Source organism: Polypterus senegalus, chromosome 13 (assembly GCF_016835505.1).
Source record: "Polypterus senegalus isolate Bchr_013 chromosome 13, ASM1683550v1, whole genome shotgun sequence".
Classification (NCBI taxonomy): Eukaryota; Metazoa; Chordata; class Cladistia; order Polypteriformes; family Polypteridae; genus Polypterus; species Polypterus senegalus.
Genome location: NC_053166.1, coordinates 151521291 through 151543923, shown reverse-complemented (window position 1 = coordinate 151543923; position 22633 = coordinate 151521291). Strand labels below are relative to the sequence as shown.

General features: G+C 34.9%; 1 protein-coding gene across 5 annotated transcripts in view; it reads left to right on the top strand.

Annotated features, from left to right (window-relative positions):
- Positions 1-22633, top strand: part of LOC120541898 (CREB-binding protein-like) — a 72595-nt gene that overhangs the window by 38904 nt on the left and 11058 nt on the right. For 4 of the 5 annotated variants that reach the window (XM_039773855.1, XM_039773854.1, XM_039773853.1 and 1 more), the window contains 8 exons: positions 939-1125; positions 1214-1332; positions 8175-8414; positions 11499-11587; positions 18052-18132; positions 19376-19432; positions 21997-22074; positions 22228-22295. In XM_039773855.1, coding sequence (XP_039629789.1) covers positions 939-1125; positions 1214-1332; positions 8175-8414; positions 11499-11587; positions 18052-18132; positions 19376-19432; positions 21997-22074; positions 22228-22295 — 919 coding nt within the window. Of the gene's footprint in view, positions 1-938; positions 1126-1213; positions 1333-8174; positions 8415-11498; positions 11588-13013; positions 13109-18051; positions 18133-19375; positions 19433-21996; positions 22075-22227; positions 22296-22633 lie in introns of those variants that run through there. The other variant, XM_039773857.1, reaches the window with a different exon arrangement.

Sequence of the window (22633 nt, the reverse complement as noted above, 5' to 3'; positions counted from 1 at the left end):
TGTCATCAAAAACACGTTAATTATAAAATGTTAAATATAGCAACCAACAGAATGGAAATGGTAAAAAGGGTTCAGGGGTTTACAGTGGTATAACACTCATCCAGCAGTGTTACGTTATATTATAAGAATTTTTTAAAAAATATATATCATGTGACTTAAGTAATGCTGAATCTGTATAATAGACTTGTGAAAAGAAGTTTGTGGAGGATGCATGTACAGTTTTTATGTCCAACTTTAGCAAAATTAAATAGGTAAATAAAAGCAGCTCTTAAAGCCATGCTGTAAACCCCAACCATATACACCCTCAACTCAAGGTCAGGTATTACTCTGATAGGTTAACAGAATTGAACACATGTAGTCTATACTAGATAATATTGCATGATGTTCTAATCCAGGACTTCGGAATTCTTAAAAATGTTGGTAAACTTGGTTCGGCAGAATTGTTTCATTTAAAATGTGAATTACTTCATCATTAACTCTAGTGAGTATTTAGGAGGAGTACCTACCTTCAAGGTAAAATCCAGGAATCGCTACTTAACACAAAAGCATTTTGAGATCTGAAGCAAGTTACCAATGTCATGTAAAAAAAACTGAAAATATCAACAAATTTTAAAAAGTACCTACATGGGATTTAGGAACTGAATGGTCCAGTTTCATTTGTCAGTAATTCTTGTGTAAATGGAGCCTTTTATAATAAGCTTTTCCCTGATGGCCATTTAAGCACACTGATCCTTAAAAAGATGTTGTCTCTACTGTCAATATATCCTGGTATCATATTCCTGAGGTTAGCAATTTTCTGCACAAAAATCTCACGTTTTCCAGTTTTATTTATTTATGTTTGTTTTGAGTCCCTTTTTCTTTAGTGGTAAACTATGATCATTTTAATCTTGTAATTACATGATGATAAACCAGTTACTCCTGCATGTTATTTTTCCTAGCCTGAAGATGATATATTCCAAACAGCATCTCAAGTTAAAGAGGATTCTGATGGTGTGGAGGGAAAAGCGGAGCCAATGGAAGTGGAAGAAAAAAAATGTGATGTGAAGGCAGAGGTCAAGGAGGAGAAGGAGATGGGATCCAATGGTCAGATTCACCCTACAGTTGTGTCACAAGGCCACAGAAAATGTACGATTCTGAAAAGCTGCAATAGCCATTCACTTGAGAAAATACAGCTTATTGTTTTTTTTAATTCTTTCTCTTTCTTTCTCTCCAGTTTTTAAACCAGAAGAGTTGAGGCAAGCACTGATGCCTACATTAGAAGTTTTATATCGACAAGATCCAGAATCTCTTCCATTTCGGCAACCTGTAGATCCCCAGTTCTTAGGAATCCCTGTAAGTAACTTGAACAGCATGTATTTAGTGAATACTGTCTTCACAGTTTTATATTTTTATATATTAGCTTATATCTAAGTTTGTAAATGTTAGAGAACATGACATTTTTGTTTAAATAAAGGCAACTTAGTTTTGGTCCTTGCTATTGTTTACAATTACTTGATATAGAAAAATAAACAGAAAGAGGGATAATAATAAACAAGTATGTGGTTGAAGCATCTTTTATTCAGTTAGTTATGGAATACATTTTCATTTTGTATGACAGTACAGGATATAAGATCAATAAATTTAAATAAGAAAAATCCATCTTGCAGTCTACTTGGGAAGCTATAATTGTCCACTTTGCAGAGCTAACAAGTGCTCATGAGAAGTGTATATATTGACTCCGCATGCAGTATATTGTCTTTTAATCATTATGTTAACTATCAGTTATCATGCTTTCGAAAAAATGAAACGTAAAACTTAATTTTCATGAGTGCTACTTTCCTGTGAAAAACTGTTAGTCCATTATGTTGTACTCACAAAATTTTCTTCTCTGGTCTGATGCTTTTTAAAGGATAAGTTTGGTATTTTACAAGTCGGCTATTATTTCACAATCAAGATGTAAATTAATCTGCCACAGGCAATTGTGTTCTAAATTTGTGCATTTTGTATGAAATAAATAAAGAAAACTACAATTTTATTAGTTTAATATACAGAGTGACCCAGATCTAATTCTGCAGATACATATCATCTGAATGACTTTGATTTATGCGGGGACGATTGCAGTTCGGCACGAAGGCGATTCTTCATGTCGTCATTTCGCACACTTCTCGGTGGTCCAGGATTTTTTGGGTGATTTTCTATGTATTAAACTTAATAAGTTATAGCGTAATGAAAATTGCGTAATTCGATCTGGACCACCCTATAGGTTTCAAATAGCAGAAGTCCAATAAAAATGTAAGCTTTAAAACTTGCCAAATCTGCCAGGTTTTCCAGCCAAGAATGTTCTTGAGTATTGGTCATTATCTTGTGATCACACAAATGTTACAAAACGTATTCTTGTCATTTTCAAGAGAAAAATTGTGTTTTTGTGTGATCCTGCTATTTTTAAAGTAGTCTGGCAGTGCTTTTCTTTCCTAATCCCTCTGCAGCAACCTTTTATCCTTAGGGATGCAATTTCCTGCAGCTTGTGAATGCTTCAGTTCTTATGTTGAGTGGTTCCAGCAGTTAGGACAAGGTTTTTTTTAAGTTAAAGTTTTTATTCTTGTGTGTACATAGTACAGTTTTCTTTTTTTGTTTTTTTATTTTATTTTTTTTTTTTTTACTTTCAGTTCTCATCAGAATGGTGACAGGAGTGTAATTCCAACAAATGAAATGATAAAACAGATTTCTTAAAACATTTATATAAACTTATTTTGGAGCTGCTTATTCGCTGTTAATGCGTGTGAATAACGTTTAACGATTATATTTTTTAACACAAGTTAAATGTGTTAATTTAATCCATTTAAACTGACCACTCTTCTTGTATTGTAAATGAAGCAGTAGCAAATAAATGTCTCTTATTCTTCTTTCGGCTGCTCCAGTTAGAGGTCGCCAAAGCGGATCATCTTCTTCCTCTGCATCTTGATCTGTTAACCCATCACCTGCATGTACTCTCTCACCACATCCATAAACCTTCTCTTAGGCCTTTTTCTCTTCCCTGGCAGCTCTATCCTTAGCATCCTTCTTCCAATATACTCAGCATCTCTCCTCTGAACATGTCAAAACCAACACAATCTCGCCTCTCTGACTTTTTTCAACTTGAGCCGACCCTTTAATGTACTCATTTCTAATCCTATCTATCCTTGTCACACCTAATGCATATCTTAGCATCTTTAACTCTGCTACCTCCAGCTCTGTCTCCTGCTTTCTGGTCAATGCCACCGTCTCCAACCCATATAATATAGCCAACTCTACTCCCTGCGTCCTCACCATTCCACTGACCATGTATTCTGTCTTGTTCCTACTGACCTTCATACCTCTCCTCTTTAGAGCATATCTCCACCTCTCAAAGGTCTCCTCAATCTGCTTCCTACTATTGCTACAGATCACAATGTCATCAGCAAACATCATAGTCCACAGGGACTCCTGTCTAATCTCGTCTATCAACCTGTCCATCACCATTGCAAATAAGAAAGGGCTCAGAGCCGATCCCTGATGTAATACCACCTCCACCTTGAATGCATCTGTCACTCCTACCGCAGACCTCGCCATAGTCACACTTCCCTCGTACATATCCTGTACAACTCTTACATACTTCTCTGCCACTCCCGTCTTCCTCATACAATACCACAACTCCTCTCGAGGCACCCTGTCATTTGCTTTCTCCAGGTCCACAAAGATGCAATGCAACTCCTTCAGGCCTTCTCTAAACTTCTCCATCAACATCCTCAGAGCAAACATTGTATCTGTGGTGCTCTTTCTTGGCATGAAACCATCCTGCTGCTCACTAATCATCACCTCACTTCTTAACTCAGCTTCCACTACTCTTTCCCATAACTTCATGCTGTGGCTCATCAATTTTATCCCCCTGTAGTTCTACGGTCGTGCACATCCCCATTATTCTTAAATATCGTCACCAGTACACTTCTTCTCCATTCCTCAGGCATCCTCTCGCTTTCCAAGATTCCATTAAACAACCTGGTTAAAAGTAGCAAATAAATGTAAGTCTGTTAATAAGAGTAGCAGGTCACCAGTAATTGATCATTTCCTATGTTGTTTCTTGATGATCGATTTTATCCACAATCATCAGTAGAGTTGCCTCACCTCTCTTATAATACGGGATTGTGATTATGTACACTAGCTCTTCAAAGTGCAGAGAATTATGTGGGGACATTTAAAATCTTAATTGGCTAAAGAGGAGTGAAAGAGTTTTATTTTCGTATCGTGCTAATGTTGCAGACAGACAAGAACTGCACAAAAAAAAAATTTCTTGCACAATATAGTGAAATATCCGGAAGAGGACTCTACACACACTAATGTCTGCTAATGCAGTTTGGCAATAGTGGTATAGGTCTAAATGGGAGGAAGTATGTTAGTGGGTCACTTCTGTCCCTGGCAGTGGGTAGAGTTGCCGTGATGCTTTTTTGGACACCCATGTAGGAATATCTAACCTGAAACAGTGCGGTGCAGGTGCTACCCATGTATGAACAGCTAAAGAGCAGATGATAATAGCGGAATCACACTTCCCCCAAAGCAGATCTGTTATTGTTTAATTAATTGCATGTTACTTACTGTAGCCTACATTATAGCGTACATTAACCTATATTATACTGTAACCAATAAAACAAGGCAGTAATTAGTGCAAATTGATCATGCTAATCATGGTATTTCTATTTAGGATGAAGTTTAAGATAGTTATACTTATTTTATATTTACATTTATTTGCTTAGCAGATGCTTTTATCCAAAGATGGCTTACAAAGGAGGTCAACCTATTCGAGTAACATCAGTTTAGGAAATGTTTTAAACAAGTTTAGCAGGACAGGTTACAAAAATTTGATCAGCACAAGTGAAGAGATACAAAGATGGCATAACAAAGTATCAACAATCTGACAGATGTCCACAGAGCAAAAAGAATTAACAGTTTGATATATTCACAGAACAGTAGGGTTTTCAAGGGCTTCTTAAACACAATTAGCTAGTCAGCAGTTGGATGGAGACGGGCTGCTCATTCCACCAACTAGAAACTACATATGGAAAGAGTCTGGACTGAGATTTGATACCAAAATGAGGAGGTTTCACCAGATGCTGTTCAATGTCAGACCTCAGTTGGCAATAAGGAGCATAACACCTCACCATTGTCCTTGCTATACACAGGTGCTTGACCCACTGACTGCTCATTGATTTTAACTTAAATGTTACTGCTACAGGGAGCCAATGTAGCATCCTGAACAAAGAAATGACGTGCTCCCATTTTGGCTGATTTGAATACAAAACAGGCTGTTGCATTGTGTACCATCTGTAGTGGCTTGATGGCACATGAGACTACTTCTTTTAATCCTCAGATAATCTAGACATGACAAGACCAAAGCCTGGACCAGAACCAGAACAGGCTACATACTCAGTTAGATACGGTCTGATGTTTGCAGATGTTATACAGATTCATAAGTGATGCATTCTGCGACAAATGTGTAGTTTAAAACATCTAAAGTTTTTTTTTTTTCATTTGCCGTTTAAAAGCCTCATTTTCAATCTAATAAATGACTCCCCCTGTTTAGGTAACAGCAGCAGATTTGACTTAAGTGTATCCTGCAGTTAAGCACAGTCTGAGCTGTAACAATGCTGATTGTGCACAAAAGTTGAACCATTGTTTTAAGTTTCTGTTTTTAATATCTAATTGTTTGTATGGGTGTTGGTGCTTTTGGCATGTTTTCTTGCAACATTGTATTTCAGACCATATGTATTGGTTTTCCCAAATATAGCAACTTCTGGGGAGTGAGGGGTTCTGAGGGTGTTTGGTGGTCATTTGGTGATTGTGTCTGTTGCACAAAACTGTTTAATAAACCAACTGGAATAATTAAATATGCATAGCCAAGTGATAAATACAAATTTTGTATCACTGATTAATCACATTATTTGTGCTTTATAAAAAAATATTGATATGGTTAAAGGAAATACAATAAGTTGCGATTAATATGCAGTTCATTTTTTTTTCTATTTTGTCGAAAAGCAGCCCAAAATTATATAAAACTATGGGGCTTTGCCCCCTGCTCGCTTCGGTCACCAACCCCCGGGCCGGCACTATGCCCTAGCCACTCATGTATGGGGATGACAGAAGGCTGCTAGCTGCCATTAATAATCTGTGATCTTCAGTGCTTTATGATCTTGAGCTGAACAGCTAAGCAGTAAGAATGGACTTCACAGTGTCCCAGCCTAACTGTATTTTTCTTAACCGATTTTTGGGATACCAGTTTTCTAGTTTTTTTTTATTGATTTCTTGAATGTTTCTGCACCTCTTTATATATAGTATTGTTTTGATGGTCATGTTACAATGGTGCTGTTTTGTTTGTTTGTTTGTTTTTCTTATAGGCATCAATGGTCGTTGATAGTCTTATCATCAGGTGTCATATTTGTGCATGACTTCAAAATGCACTCTTTTTTCAGAATTGTTGCCCAGTGGGTAAATTTATCCATGGATTTAGAAAACCAAAACAAACGTCCTTTGTAATTCATTTAGGGGAAAAAAGCAAATACTTGTTCTCTTTCAACTTCTGTGTATTGGGCTTTTGACAATTGGTGCCTTAGAGTTTGGAATTTTTTTGACTGTCCTTACGTCATTTCTGCTCCATTGTGCATTTTGGCACCTCCATTCATATTAGAAGAAGCCAAAATGAGCTTCAAATATGAATAAAACACTAGGATGTTTAAATTCCCCATTCATTACAGATTTGGCACTTGTTTTTGAGTTGTCAGTTCATGTTTTCCTGTATCCCAGTATAAGACTCTTGCCTCATTCTCTCACATTTAATGCTGTCTTCTGATCACACTGCCTCCTTTGATCCCCATGAGATCACAGCACGTATCTGTGCAAACCAAAATAAATCGATGAGTTTCTCTAACAAGATGAGAGAGAAGAGAATTTGAGGGAAGAAAGTGTGTAGCCAGAAGCTACAAAGAGGCTTCAAACATCTGGCGAGGAAACCTAGAGTTATGTTGAATTCTGTAATGGGGAAACTTCTTTCATTTTATCACTTCCTGGACGAGTGCATTATTGCAGTATTTTGGTAGAAAGTCAATATTGCAGCATGCAACCTAAGAAACGTGCCAAGATTTGTGCTGTGTTACTTATTTAAATGAAATCTCCTCCCATGATAGTCCCCTTCTAGCAGATTGTATACTTACTTTAGGAAAAATAGTGCTGCGAATCTGTGGTAAAACATAACTTTCAGTATGCTGCTGTTGCTACAAACATATCTCACAAAAAAGGAAGGCATGTTTTATGAAATCAGAACTCTTGCAGCATCAAAGTGAATGTATCTGGTAAGTTTGAGGACTTGTTCTTCTTTTGCACTCATGCCCTTTGGACTTTATTTAAACTGCAAACACAGTTACTGTATTTTTAATTTATACAGAAAAATTTTCTGTGGCAAATTAATGTACACCATTGTTGTGAAAAAAATAACTTGGATCTGAAAAATGCCGAATCTATCCTTTTAACCTGCTCTGCCTGATCTGATAAATTGTTATTATGTCTGCGGTATTGTAACATGTTTGATCAATGGTTGTCCTATTTAATCCTTGAGGACCCTTGTGACAGTAGGATTTTATTCCATTTAGTTTAACAATCAGTGCACCATTCTTTACCCTGTTTAGTGAGCCATCCTTAATTTCCTATAGAATTAGTTTCCTTGATTATATCCAAATGCCAGCAATACTCAATTTTAAAGGGGAATAATTGCTTTAGTTGCATATTCACATATCTGCCCATTTGTAAAAGATGTTTCTTAATGATAAGGGAGATAAAAATGGCATTGAAGTAATTGCACCTCTTTAACATTCAGTGTTGTTTTGTACCTGTATCTGCTCTGATCATTGCCAGTCATCATCATATGGATACAATTAAGGATGTAAGCTACAGAATATGGTAAATTCAATGGAAAATGATACAAGAAACTTAAGCAATCATGCCATATAGCAAAGAATACACATTTCATTGACATTTTTGTAAGCTGGACAATTTAGCAATGAGATTCAATGTAAATAAATGCAAGAATGATACAATAATATTGAGACTGGTTGGAATAAAACCATGTAGGGGTCCCTCATGACTGAACTTAAAAACCACTATGTTAGAATTTCATTATTTCTTTTCCTGATCAGGATTACTTTGACATAGTGAAAAATCCCATGGACCTGTCAACAATAAAAAGGAAGCTGGACACTGGCCTGTACAAGGACCCTTGGCAGTTTGCTGATGATGTGTGGCTAATGTTTAGTAATGCCTGGTTATACAATAAAAAGACCTCCCGTGTCTATAAATGTTGCACAAAACTCGCAGAGGTCTTTGAACAAGAGATTGATCCTGTAATGCAGTCTCTTGGTTACTGCTGTGGTCGAAAGGTGAGTAACAATCACATTTTGATTTTATTGTGAAGAATTTTGTTTAGAGTAACGGAGTAATATTTTCGCATGAAAACAAAACTAGTTCAGAGAAATAATAATAAAACCAAACTCACAATTGAAAAATGGAAGCCTAGGCTAAAATGATTACTTAGTTGCTAGTATTCTATCTGTTCTCTGCATCTGCTTTAGTCTTCAGCTAGTAATCCAGATCACTGGAGAGTCAGTAGTATAGCTGTATTTTTTCATGCTTGATTTCTTTATAATTAAATTAGAATTTTAAATATCAGTAAAATATGCTGGGAGGATCACAATCTGAGTGGTGAAGCAATTATCTTTCTTTGTTGCATGTTGATTTTTTTTTTTCTTCTTGTCATACTTCCAGGAGGCTGTCATTTTTTTATTCTATAACAGACAAGTCCACTTTAGTATATGGTAGATGAGAGTAGATAACTTTATTCTTTCCAAGGGGCAATAAAGTATATAAGGTGTTGTGTATTAATTTCTCATTTTCTCACACTTGGTAAATGTTTACTACTTTGACTGCTTTGCATTTGGAGTCAGATAGTACATCTCAAAAAAATTAGAACATCGTGAAAAAAATCATTTGTTTTCATAATTTATTACAAAAAGGTAAGCCGTCATATATGCTATATTCTTTACATGTAAAGTGAAATATTTCAAGCCTTTTTTGTTTTAATGTTGATAATTATGGCAGACAGCTCATGAAAATCAGAAATCCAGTATCTCATATAATTAGAATATTACCTGCAGTCAGTCAAAAAAGAATTCCTAATATAGAAATGTCCAACTTCTGAAAAGTGTGTTACTTTATGATGCAAATATTTGGTTGGTGCTCCTTTACCACAAATTACTGTATCAATTCATCATTGCATGGAGGTGATCATCTTGTGGCACTGCTGAGGTGTTGTTGAAACCCAGGTTGCTTTGATAGTGGACTTCATCTCATCTGTACCATCTTCCTCTTGACAATACTTCAGGTCAGGCGGGTTCGCAGGCCAGTCTAACACAGTAATACCATGGTAAGTAAACCATTTGATAGTAGTTTTGGCACTGTGGGCAGGTGCTAAGTCCTGTTGGAAAAGGAATTCGGCATTGCCATAAATCTTGTCAGCAGATGGAAGCAAGAAATGCTCTAAAATCTCCTAGTAGCTGGCTACATTGACTTTGCACCGAGACCAGCAAATGACATGGAGCTACAAATCACAGACTGCAGAAATTTCACACTGGACTTCAAACACTTTGACTTCTGTGCCTCTTCACTCTTCCACCAGACTATGACCTTGATTTCCAAATGAAATGCAAAATTTACTTTCATCTGAAAAACGGAATGTGGACCACTGAGCAAATTGTCCAGTAGCATAGGTAAGATGCTTCTGATGTTGTCTCTCGTTCAGGAGTGGCTTGATATTAGGACTGCTACAATTTTAGCTCCTTTCCTGAACATATCTGTGTGTGATGGCTGTTTATGCACTGACACCAACCTCAGCCTACTCCTTGTGAAGCTCTCCCAATTTCTTGAATCCACTTTTCTTGGTAATCCTTTCAAAGTTGCATTCACCCCTTTTACTTGTGCACCTTTTCCTACCACACCTTTCCCTTCCAGTTGACTTTTTATTAATATGCATTGATACAGCACTCTGCAAACAGCCAGCCTTTTCAGCAATAACCTACTTTGGCTTACAAGAAGTCGGTGATAGTCTTCTGGACAGCTGTCAAGTCAGCAGTCTTCCCCATGATTGTGGCTGGTTTTACTGACCTTTGACTAAGAGATGCATGGTATTTATGCTGTTTGAATAGCAATTTATTCAAACTTGAAATTAGATATTCTAATAATTTGAGATACTGGATTTCTGATTTTCATTAACTATCTGCCATAACCATCAACATTAAAACAAAAAAAAGACTGAACTATTTCACTTTACGTGTAATAAATATAGCAAACAGTAAATGAAGGCTTATCTTTTTGAAATAAATTACAAAAACAAATGACTTGTTTAATAATTTTCAAATATTTTAAGATGCATCTGTATTTTATCCCCATCAGGTTGATCACAGTAATTGCTGTATTGCTGCTGGCAGTAATACAACTGCTGAGACACATACAGATAAACCCTGTCATTTTTCAGCTTTAACTTCTATTAACGCTCAGACGTGTTCTAAGTAAAGCCAACTTTATTGCATCTATAAATAACGGCGGAACATTTGTCTCTTGTGTGTCATGGGGTAATTATGTTCCACTTCCCATGCCACTCTAGACGGCTTCATTATTTTTGATTGTAAAACTTGTCTGCATATTTTTTCCCTCCTTTCAGTGTACTGGCTACTGTGTTTTCTGAGGAGCTGAAAATTATTTTTTTTTTTGCCGCCATTAGGTGATAACCCAGCAGCATGATGCCTCAGTACTGCTTCGATAACCCAGCAGCATGATGCCTCAGTACTGCTTCCATTTTTCACCACCAGTGACAGTATTGTGAAATTGCATCATGCCTTTTTTTTTTTCTTTGAATGTTTTCTGAAAATTTTCAATAGCTGAGATACAGTTAGCAATTTGATGATCCTATCTTGTAAAAAATTTTTTTTTCATGTAGAATCTGCATAATTTTTGAGTCCCTTGAAGAGATTTATACTCTAAATCGATTTCATGATGTTTCAGGTTCTGACTGGATTATCAATGTTATTGTTTTGCAATCTTCTTATTTTCCTTGCTATAAGAAAACAATGTGTCAAAGTAATTTCATAATCTGATAGTTGCAAGAAGTAGCTATCACAATAGACTTAATCAGAATTTATAATTACACAAAAATATAAATAAGTATCAGTCAAATGCTTGGATACTACATATATATGATTTGAAGTTTGCATTTAACCCAACATGTAACTGGGAGAACACTAGCCTACACTATTGCTTCCCCACTATCTTAAATGTAATATTTCTGCATTGGGATGAAGTTAACCATTTTTGATTTTTATTTAAATGCTCGGCAACAAACTGAAGTACTGATTGTATATTGGTTAATTCATTTTTTTCATCTTTTTTTTTTTTTTTTTTTTTTTGCACAGTATGAATTTTCACCACAGACGTTATGCTGCTATGGCAAACAACTGTGCACCATCCCTCGTGATGCCACCTACTACAGTTACCAAAATAGGTAAGGACATTGATACATGCACTCTAAAGAGTGTTGGGAAGCTTGTTATCTCTTTGATGCACAGCTTCCTTTGATTCAGAGTACATAACTTACTTAAAAAGGTGCTGTACCAGCAGTAATCTAGTCAAATATTTGATCTTTTAATTCTTAGTTTTCCTTTTTTTTGTGCTGGGACACCTCTCTCACCTTGTTACCAAAGGTATTATGAATTTTGCTATTCTAAAGTAAATTATTATTGCATTTCAGATGCATAATTTTCATTTTTTGGAAAACAAATATAGGGCTGATATCCAGTTATTGTACTAGAAGGATTTTTTCAGTGTTTTCCTGTTTAGGACCTTTGGCAGAAGATGGCCTCCAAGTTATTTATGTATAATATCAAATAGATCTCCTTAAATTAAGAAAATGCATTACCTTGTAAGTTTTGCATGTACCAGCATACACATCTGCTTTAGCAGTGTTGAAATGAGCCATAAGCCAGTTTAGCCTTTGTAGAGAATTTAGGTCAAAGGAAAAATCAAGCAAATGTAACATAAGTAACAAAACTACTATATAGTTGCAACAAAATCTGAAACAGATGGTGAGTAGAGTATTCTACAACTTTCTTGGAGAAAAATAAACTTGTGGGAATTTTTGGATGGAGCACATTGATTTTGAATAAGTAGTGAAAAAATCGGGCTAGCTTATACCAACTGTCTTGCCTCCAATTCCTTGATATCTTACAATATGTTTCTGTTTACTTTTTGTCATCCCTCGGATTTCTCTCAATATATTGTAAACCTTAACATCTTACTTGAAGAAGATGTAAAATCTCTTGGCCTGCTCACCTGCCATAGGCATGTTCATAGTCTAGCGCAAATAACCTCAAAATATCATACTGTGTGTTACTCATGTATTTATATTTAATGACATGTACTTTGTATCACAGGAGCTTTGGTGTCCAGGCTGTCTTGTTTTGAATCGGCATACTCATAATGTGTTACTTTATTTTTTTTTTTCCCTCCTCCTTTAGAAGATAGGTTAAAGAAATCCCAAAATGTACAATCCAGAGAGAGATTGTTGTAGTGTTTTGAAATCTGACAGCTTTGAAACACAAATGTTTTCAGAAGTACCTTCATCATCTCCCTTCATCATAGGCTTATGCTTCTTTTTATTTCCCAATTGAATTATTTACATTACCGTCCATGACACCGAAGTGTATAATCAAATTTATTTTTATGTTATCAGCAAATTTTATATACATATATTTTAGCAAACTTGTATTAAAATTAAAACATTGTCTTTTCTCCCTGCATTGGCACATTAAACAACACTTCCCTGGTATTTTTCACATCATAACAAGGAACGTTTATCCCATAACTGTGGCAATCCATCTACATTTAAACCTCTCAGAATCACTTTTTATTTTTATTATTGTTTATTACAGTGCATATATGAAGTTTCAAATACTTGAAGTTTTGAACTGCCTAATAGAATCCAATGACAAAATCTACACCATACTGTGATATTCTGAACCTTACGGTAAGACTTTGCCTTCTGTACGATCATGTGAAATGTGGCCTGATCAGACAGTATGAATTACCAAACAATTTTAAATGAGTTTTATTGGCATTAGATAGTCAGTTGATACATTTTTATTCTTTAGAATGGCCAATTGTACTTGCAAGTACAGAAGGAAGGCTGAGTGGAATTACTTGCGTTAAAATGTTCCATTGTAGTACTAAAGCTTCTAGGAGTTACTCATAAAAATAAATAGTTAACCACTTTTGCTTTCACTAATCACAAGTCACTAATTTGTAAGAAAGATAACATGTGACTTATACATTTCGTTTAAAGTATGCAGATTATCTTTTCTGAAGTAATTGTTTTAATGTGAGTTAGCCTTTTTATTTTTTAATGTGCGCCTTTCATAACTTCTTCATATAGTGTCTCGGAAGGATTTTAGCAATTTAAGTGCAAACTACTTCCCATAGAAAAGTATTCTAGGAAAGCTTAACATTTTAATAAAGGTCTTTAAATAAAATAAATAAATATGTGTTGTTTAATGTGCAAATACAACCAGGAAAAGATGATAAACTAATAATAATTAAGCACTATTAAGAAATTGGCTGATTTTCCTTAATTGGAAGAATGGTAATGTAAGCAAAGTCATACATTATCTAAAATTAGGAAATTAAAATTTTCTTTGCATTGCTGATACAAAGGGTTTGCAGAATTTAACAAGATTTGGCTATTTTCCAAAAATATCTCCTTTCATTCTTCCTTTTTATTTTATTTGAGGAGCTGCTTTATACTGGCCTGTTGTTCACACAGCTTTCTGAAAAGGGTAGGGGTGGAGCTATAAGTGTTGTTTGTTTAAGTGTTGTATAACTCTATCTTAACTCTTTTGGAACACTGTAGTTTTTATTGATGACACTGGTACGTGTAAGTGGATTGTGCATTATTTAAGTTTTAAATTGTTTATCACAGTAAAAGAGTTCTTAAAAAGCTGTCTATCAGTATCACTATGGTACTGTTTATCTCATTGTTAAAAACACACTCATTTTTTTACAATTTACAAAACCAATCAAATGTAATTTTTATTAAAAAAAACATTTAACAAATCATTTTTAAGAAAAAAAGATTGATTTCAGATGTATTAATGATGATACTTAACATGCCCTGAAGAAATCACATGCATTACGCCTTGCATTGTATTATTAGTACCTTAATTTCCAGTGATTTAACACATTTATATAGAAAAGTTCTAAACCTTTTTTTTTTTTTTTCCAAAATAACAATTTATCATGTTTAATGGAGGTTATTACAAGTTCAGTTTGAAAAAGGTGTATTAGTAAGATTGCTTCCATGTTGATGTTATTAATTATGCTCAAATGTCATTTAAATACTTGGGCAGTGGCAGATGTTTGCTAGCTGTCAGTTGTGGTTGTCAGTCATCATTTAGACTAGTTGTAGTATTTTATTGCCCAAGGCATATCTGAGGCATATCCTTAACAGACTGCATTGTAGAATCCGAATCCCAAGAAAGTTGTTAGCAGCCAGTTGGCCCAATTTACTTGGAACTATGACTTTCTGTTTAAAATGAAAATGGGACAGCTCCCCACCTTTAGCACTAACATGTTCTTTTCTCCACGAGTGTGTATTCTTGTCCTTCATTGTCAGCTTGCCGCACTCCCAGTTATCCTGTAAGTGGACTTAATATCGTTGTAATTTCTATGTGTACCAAAGTGATATTTTACTGTGTGTTCAAGCTAATTTGTTTTCATGTATGCACAGTAAATTATGTATGGTTTCATTTTTTTGTTACTGAAATATAAGTGAAAACCTGTGCATATTTTTGAGACTGTACTTGATAAAGAATGCTATTCAAACATTGCTTGAATTGAATGCATGTGGGCATCAATGCAGTTAGGTTCTCTGCCTCTTGATCAGTTATCATTTCCTTTGTTTACACTTTTTGCAGTTTGGTTAGATTTTTTTTTCTCCAAATTGCTAGCATTTTCTAGAAATGTTTTGGTTTGGAAGTTCAGTTTTTTATATAGAGGTTCTAGTGTAATTTATCCTACAGTTACAATGTTACTAATACCTCTTTCTGCTGACCTTAATTTCTTTAAAGGTTCCTTGTACCTTCAATTCTTTCACTGTAGGTTAACTATTTGAAGAATGTTTTACTCCATTTGAAATCCTTACTGAGCTACGCTGTGTGCCATTTTAGGGTTTTTTTTTTCCTCTATGATCTGGATATATTGAATGTTCACCTTGTATTTAATGTGCCTAGTTTCTTAAATTAGATAAGGAAAAACAGCTTTTTACATTTTTTCTTAAGTCTTAACTGTATTGCATCATAAATGTCAGGAAACTTGCCTTTGGCTTTGTAACTTTGCCTACTTCTAAACTTTTTGGGCTTTGGATGTTACTGCTGGTAATTATGTTAGCAGCATTATAATGTGATGATCTGATACATATCAATTACAATTTGTTCTTTTTTTCTCACTGTTATGGTGTGCATACTTTTTTCTAATTGCTGTTGTGTATCTTCTTGAAAATAAAAGTGTTACTGGTAATTGCACTTTTTCTTTTATAAGTGCCTGTTGTTTAGAAGCATTTGTGGTGATTAGTGTAACATGCACAGCTACTTAAAACAGGATCCCCCATTCTTGCTTTCAGTTGGAATTTTCTTTTCTTTCTCCCTATCCTGTATCTAATCAAAGTAGGCGTCATTTGGAAGAGATTTTATATGCTGCTAACTGGAAGCTCATTCACTTTTCCCGAACAAACAACAAATACATAAATGAAGAGGTTTAATTAAACCTAAAGGCATCAGTTTTAACTATTTCTGTCATTTAGGAGAATCTCAAGTTTTCTATAACACTTCATTGCTTGATTATGCAATAATGTACTGCAATCTTTATATGTGCTAAATGTATGTACCTTTTCTGAAATAACCCAAAAGTATTTTGTCAAAAATCGAATATTAATGCAAACAAGTAATGTCACAGCGTGTATTTAGTTAGGCATACAGGTGCATTTCAATAAATAAAAATATCAATTTATTTCAGTAATTCATTTCAGAAAGAGAAACTGTTATATAGATTCATTACACACAGAGTGATACATTTCAAGCGTTTAATTCTTTTCTGAAATTAACTTTTTTTTGTTGATATTCTAATTTATTGAGGTGCACCTGTAGTACATTCATTAAACTTACCAAAGTCATCAAGATCAAAATACAGGCTCCTCTTCTGAGTTCAGCCAGTGCCAGTGGTATTACAAAACATTGTAAAAGTAATTTAAATAATCTACATTTCCCAGTATATTTGTTTGCAGTGTTTTAGTTCTCCTTCATATTACACAGCTTTTGTTGCTGTTGTATTGAGGTAAACTCATCCTTGTCTTGATTTGCTCCATTTGCAGTATTCTCAGTATTATGTATTTTGTTGCTCTTGTCACTTGACTAAATTCACCTGTTAAAGCTTTCTATGACCTCTGCTACATCTGTTAGTTCATACTGTGTAACATTTTTATGCCTTTTTCCAACTACCTTGGTTCATTTTTAACTTTTGACAATCAGAATCTGGTTTTGTTTTAAAATGAGAATTTCTCCTACTTTATATGCACTGTACCTTTTTATGTTTCCTACCTGACATCCGTTTTATTTTTAGAAAATAAAATGCAAATTTGCTTTTAGTGCTTTAATTTTCATCTAGCTTTGTTTTTTATGTGCTAAAACTTCCTTATTCTGGCTTTTGTAAGTAAATCATTGTTTTCTTCCCTTGCTTTTGAGGTACTGTCATTGCTGCTGGTTTTAATTCCCAGCAATTTCTTCATCTGAGGCCACATCCCCTCATACCTTGATTAATTAGCATTATTCTTTTTGTTAATAGGCTGTGTTGTAAGGGATGCCATCATTACTTGTTCATCTTCATTTAGACATGGAAATAGCTTTGTGCTACTGTTGCTTTTTAGCAGAAATTGATATTTTGAATACTTTTTTTTTACTTTTACTGCTTTATTATACTTTACATGCCTGTGGAAATGTGTGTCCATATGCTGGTTAAATTCCATGGTTTTTATTTCAGAGTGTATTGATTAGGAGAGAGGAGAAAAATCTAAACTAAAAAATCCCAGATTCCTTTTTGGTACATTTCTTGGAAAAGCAAGGCACAGAATAATAAGTAGACGATTAAGAGGTGACCTGATTGAAGTGTTTAAAATTATGAAGGGAATTATTACAGTGGATCGAGACTGTTATTTTAAAATGAGTTCATCAAGAACACGGGGACACAGTTGGAAACTTGTTAAGGGTAAATTTCACACAAACATTAGGAAGTTTTTTCTTTTCACAAAAAACGATAAACACTTGGAATAAGCGACCAAGTAGTGTGGTAGACAGTAAGACTTTAGGGACTTTCAGAACTTTTTTCTAGGAAGAAATAAGTGGATAGGACTGGCGAGCTTTGTTGGGCTGAATGGCCTGTTCTCATCTGGAGTGTTGTAAAGTACTGTATATCCACTAGATTGATTAGTAGAAGACCTTTAATAAAGGTGTGAAACAGTGTTGCAAGGAGCAATAACAATGGAAAAGACTAAAAAGTAATGCTGTTGCTACAGAAAGAAAAAGTATTGTCACAATTTCTAATAACAGAAATGACGTATTTCCAATTAATGTTTTAATTTTGCTTTGACTTTCTGGTCTGTATTTTCGTTTTTCTCACACTCCTTTTATTGTCCTTTGTTTTCTGATCTCAACATTGCAACCCCTTATTATCACTTTTCTGGCTGTTCTTCACTCCTTGCCTAACTCTTTTTCCCCGCTGACCCATAATGCAACCAAACTCAACACCTGCTTCCCTTTCTCACCTTGGTGATCTGCCCCACTTTCTGAATGATGGGTCAAAATTTCCCTGGGAATTCTGTATTGTTTGGTGAGACAGTTCACCCAAATATGGTCTTCTTGCTGACAGGTATCACTTCTGCGAGAAGTGTTTCAATGAAATCCAGAATGACGACATAACTCTAGGCGATGATGCTTCTCAACCTCAAACGTAAGTGCCATGTTTTTGTATTTCCTTTGCTGAAAAATAATTGTAAATATTTATATTTCTATGTTTAAAGATTTTTTTGAAACACCTATTGTTTTTCTAGTTTTTAAGTAAGGGATTTTTTTCTAAGGAAACATTTGCTATAAATTCTTGACTGTTGTTGTGGATAATATTTACAAATACTGTAACTTGAGCTCTACTTCCATTTAAACCATTTTATGTGAAAAACACACATTTCTAAAACTTATTTATTTTCCTTGATTGTTATCTGATCTTTGGGCTGTTCTCATTTGTTCTTTAAAAAAAAAAAAAAAAAGTTAAAAAATGTATGCTTGGTGTACCATTCAGGTGCGTAAGTTAAATGATATTTTTCATTTACTTCACTCAAGAGTAGTAAAGTAGCAAATAAAGAATTCAATTACATATGTTAGTAGACTACATTAAATTGTGCATTTTAATAGTGCTTTACATTGGAGTTATAAACTGCACACATATATACTATGGTGTCTCAGTAGCTTTTTTTAAACTGCCGATGTGTGGCATAATAGAACGCAGCCCTGTTTTTGCTATTAGTGGCCAGTGTGTCTTTTTTACGGGCCCAGTGGACTTCAGTTGTCTGCCTAGAACTCAACTGCGGTTCCATTTGTAAACTGGCCTCTGTTTATATCAGTTAGCCATGTAATGAATTGGTTAAAACAGCCACCACAGCCCATTTCCAAAAATATGCTAAGGTAGTCGGCAAAGGTAAGATTCCAACCAACCTAGCAAGATACACAGATTAAGCGTCATAGGTTTCATGATGTTTGGGTGAAAATTGCATTTTGTTCCCACATCATATGATTATTTCTGAAGCAAACAACCATAGTTAGAGAAGCATGGTTTCCCCCAGATGCGCCTTTTTCCTTCCATTCTCCAAAGATTTGCAGGTTAGGTGGATTTGCATTACTAAATTCCAGCATCCCCACAACCCTTCCCAGAACATAGCTCATTTGGAAAGTGAATGAATGAATGTACAGTTTACAGCTAGATGGTGGGAAAAAAGCAGCTTCTTACTATGGACAGACAAAATACTTGTTTTACATTTTGAATACAATTGATGCAAGAATCATCCAACGTTCTACAAAAAACTTTACAAGAATTAAATTGTCTTTTCCATCTTAATCTACCTTTGTGTAAATGTTGCTTTCAGTAATTTTTGTAGTTTTGATTTTTAACTTTAAATTTTTTTTAACTTTGGTTCCTTTAGCATGATTTCAAAAACCCAGTTTGAAAAGAAGAAAAATGACACACTTGATCTTGAACCGTAAGTATAACAAAAAATATGTTGCTCCTTTCCTAATGTAGTATTTCTTTGTATGTATTTTTGAAAAGCTTTGATATGTTTAAGATGTGTTCTATAGAAACGAGAGAAAATAACCCTCAACGTGATCAAAGGTATGAATGAATGAATGTTTTTATTGTCATGGCATGTGAACATACAAGGAAATTTACTGTTTTAAACGATACACTATACATCATACATTCCACTTCCACTCACAAACACACACTTTAGTTATTAATAAAGAAGTAGAAATAAAAAAATAAGTAATAAAGTGCTTATGCAGTTATTCCAAAATAGTTAATTGTTAAAGTTATTGTTGTTACAGCTACAGTATATCAATATGCTTTCTACTGAGCAGTGGTAGAAAGGCTCCAGTAACTTTGTAGAAAATTTGTTCTTCCTTGGAAGTCTTGTGACCTTTCCCGACCAAAGCCATGAATTTATGGTCCACTTTAGATCTTCACTGATATGAGTGCCCAATGACGTAAAACTAGCGACCCTCTCCACTTCCTCTCTTCTTATTTTCAATGGAAGGAGCTCAGTCTGATACTGTCTAAAATCTATAATAAACTTTTTGATGTTCAAAGACAAATTATTATTCACAGACTTCACTCAACCTGTAGACCTCATCCCAGAAGGCTGTCTCATTACTGTCAGAGAAAAGTCTCATCACCGTTGTATCATCTGCAAATATTATAAACGCATTTGTGGAGTGAACAAGTTTGCAGTCAAGCTGCCTTCTTGATATTGACAGTTCTCAACATTCACGTAACCTTGTGTCTCCATATTAAAAAATGCATGGTTAACCATGTCCAGCTGAGGTGTAGCTTCAGCTATGGCACCTGGTCCTTCCTTGATTCAGGTGAAGAAGCAGTTCAATTCCTCAGCAAGTAGGGGACTGGATCCTGTCCGTAGACTTCTCCCATTGTTAAAGTTAGTTATCTGCTGACTACTCTGCCACATATGAGTTAGCTCCCTGGCTCTAAAGTGATCCTTAATCTTCTCCATATGTGCAGCCGTCGCTCTTTTTATAGCTGTCTTGAGATTATATCTGGCAAGCCTGTACAGGTCTCTATTGCTAGATCTGTAGGCTGCATTGCATTCTTTCAGGAAAACCTGGACCTCCTTTGTCATCCGTGGTTTACTATTTGGAAATACACTGACGTATTTGTTAATGGTAACGTTTTCAATATGGTTCCTGATATAAAATAATACAGTAGTGAAACACAGACTCCAGTGATTGCATTGAAAGCAGTCCCGCAATTGTTGACATGATGCCTCCGGGTTGGTTTTGATTGTTCTATTAATGATCTGTTGTTTCGTAATAATAGGACAGTAAGCTGAAATTAAAAAAAAAAGTGACAAGTGATCAGATTGTCCAAGATGTGGGAAAGGTATAGCTCTATATCCTTTGGGGACATTTGAATACATACTGTCCCAGTGTGTTTTACCTTCTAGTTGAGCATTTAACGTGTTGTTCAAACCTTGGAAGCACAGTTTTCAAATTGAAATGATTAAAATCACCAGTCACAATAAAGACCTCATCAGGGTGTGCATTCTGTTGTTTATTATTTATAGCGTCCAGTCAAGTGCTGTATTAATATTAGCCTGTGGTGCATTATACATGACTATAATAACAGAAATCTCCCAAGGTGGATATAAATGTCTACACTTAACTACCAAAAAATCCATATCAGGTAGACTGTGTTTACCTATAATAACAGTTACCCCTACATCAGCTATTATTAGTATAAACACATAGACCACCTCCATGGCCCTTACTGGATTCTTTCCTTTTATTGGTATGGTGGGTTAATTGGCACGTTAGTTCGATAGCTGAATCCGGTACTCCTGAATTTAGCCAGGTCTCTGTGATAATCATCATGCATCTGTTTTGGATAGGTGACCATGATGATAAACAAAGTCTAAGCTCATCCAATTTGTTGTTAAAAGACCTGATGTTTGAGATGAAGAGACTGGGGAGCAGTGGCCTATGTGGATTCCTCCTCAGCCGGGCTAAAGCACCGGCTTGACATCCTCATTTTGCTTCCGCTCACTCCACTGCCTCCGTTGTCTGCCGCTCATTATGCTGAGCCAACGAGACCCCAGTGCTCTAGTAATCTCTACTGGTATCTGGTGAGTATGATGAAAATCTCCAATATCATACTGTTTTTGCATCAACCCGATGCAAGTCAATTCCCGAGTATAATGGATCAGATTTCGAAGCACCTGAGCTGATTTCCCAAGAACAGATTAAAAACGAGATACATTTCCATTTAAAAAAGCTTCCAGCTAGAACATCTGATCACACCGTCATATCCACTACGATAAGTTTATAGTATTTTGTAACTGAACATTCTTCATTTCAACAGGAATACATAGCTCTGACTTTCATATGCAAATGCACAAGCCAGCAGAGTGGACCGTAGACCTAAATTAGTCAAATTTAATCTTACATCATACATATTAACTTAATCATCAAAAAGCCTGTAGACTTTAGCCTTGGTCTTTTTTAATTATAATGTATGATCTGTTTTTTTTTTTAGTTTTGTTGAATGTAAAGACTGTGGACGTAAAATGCACCAGATATGTGTATTGCATAATGAATTCATCTGGCCATCTGGGTAAGATTATATTATATGTCTGTTTTTATTTGGATTAGATAACTTTCTCAGGTTGTTGGTTTGTTTTATTTATTTCCAAAATATAAATATGCCCTCTTCAAAAAATTTGAAATATTTTTTTCACTCATTATTTGGTGTTTTGTACTTTATTAGTTTTACCTGTGACAACTGCCTTCGGAAAACTGGTAGTACAAGGAAAGAGAATAAATTTTCTGCAAAAAGTGAGTAGATTTTTTAAATTTAACATTACTTAAAACTGTTCAATCATTTTTAAATTTAAAGTTATGCATATTTCTGGGATACTTTTAAAGTGTGCACTTTCTATGGTTTTACTTTTAAATGCTGTGTCAATAGGTAATCCTATGAATAAATTTCCCCCTGGGCTTAATTTATCTATCTATCGATCGATTGCTGAATACCTAGCGTTGCCCGGGAGGAAAATAAAGTTTTGGGGTTTTTTTTTTTTTAATTTTTGAGAAAAAAATAATTAAAAAAACACAAGTTTAAAAATAAATGAACAAAAAATAAAGACCCACTAATGTGCTTGTCTTGCGGTCTA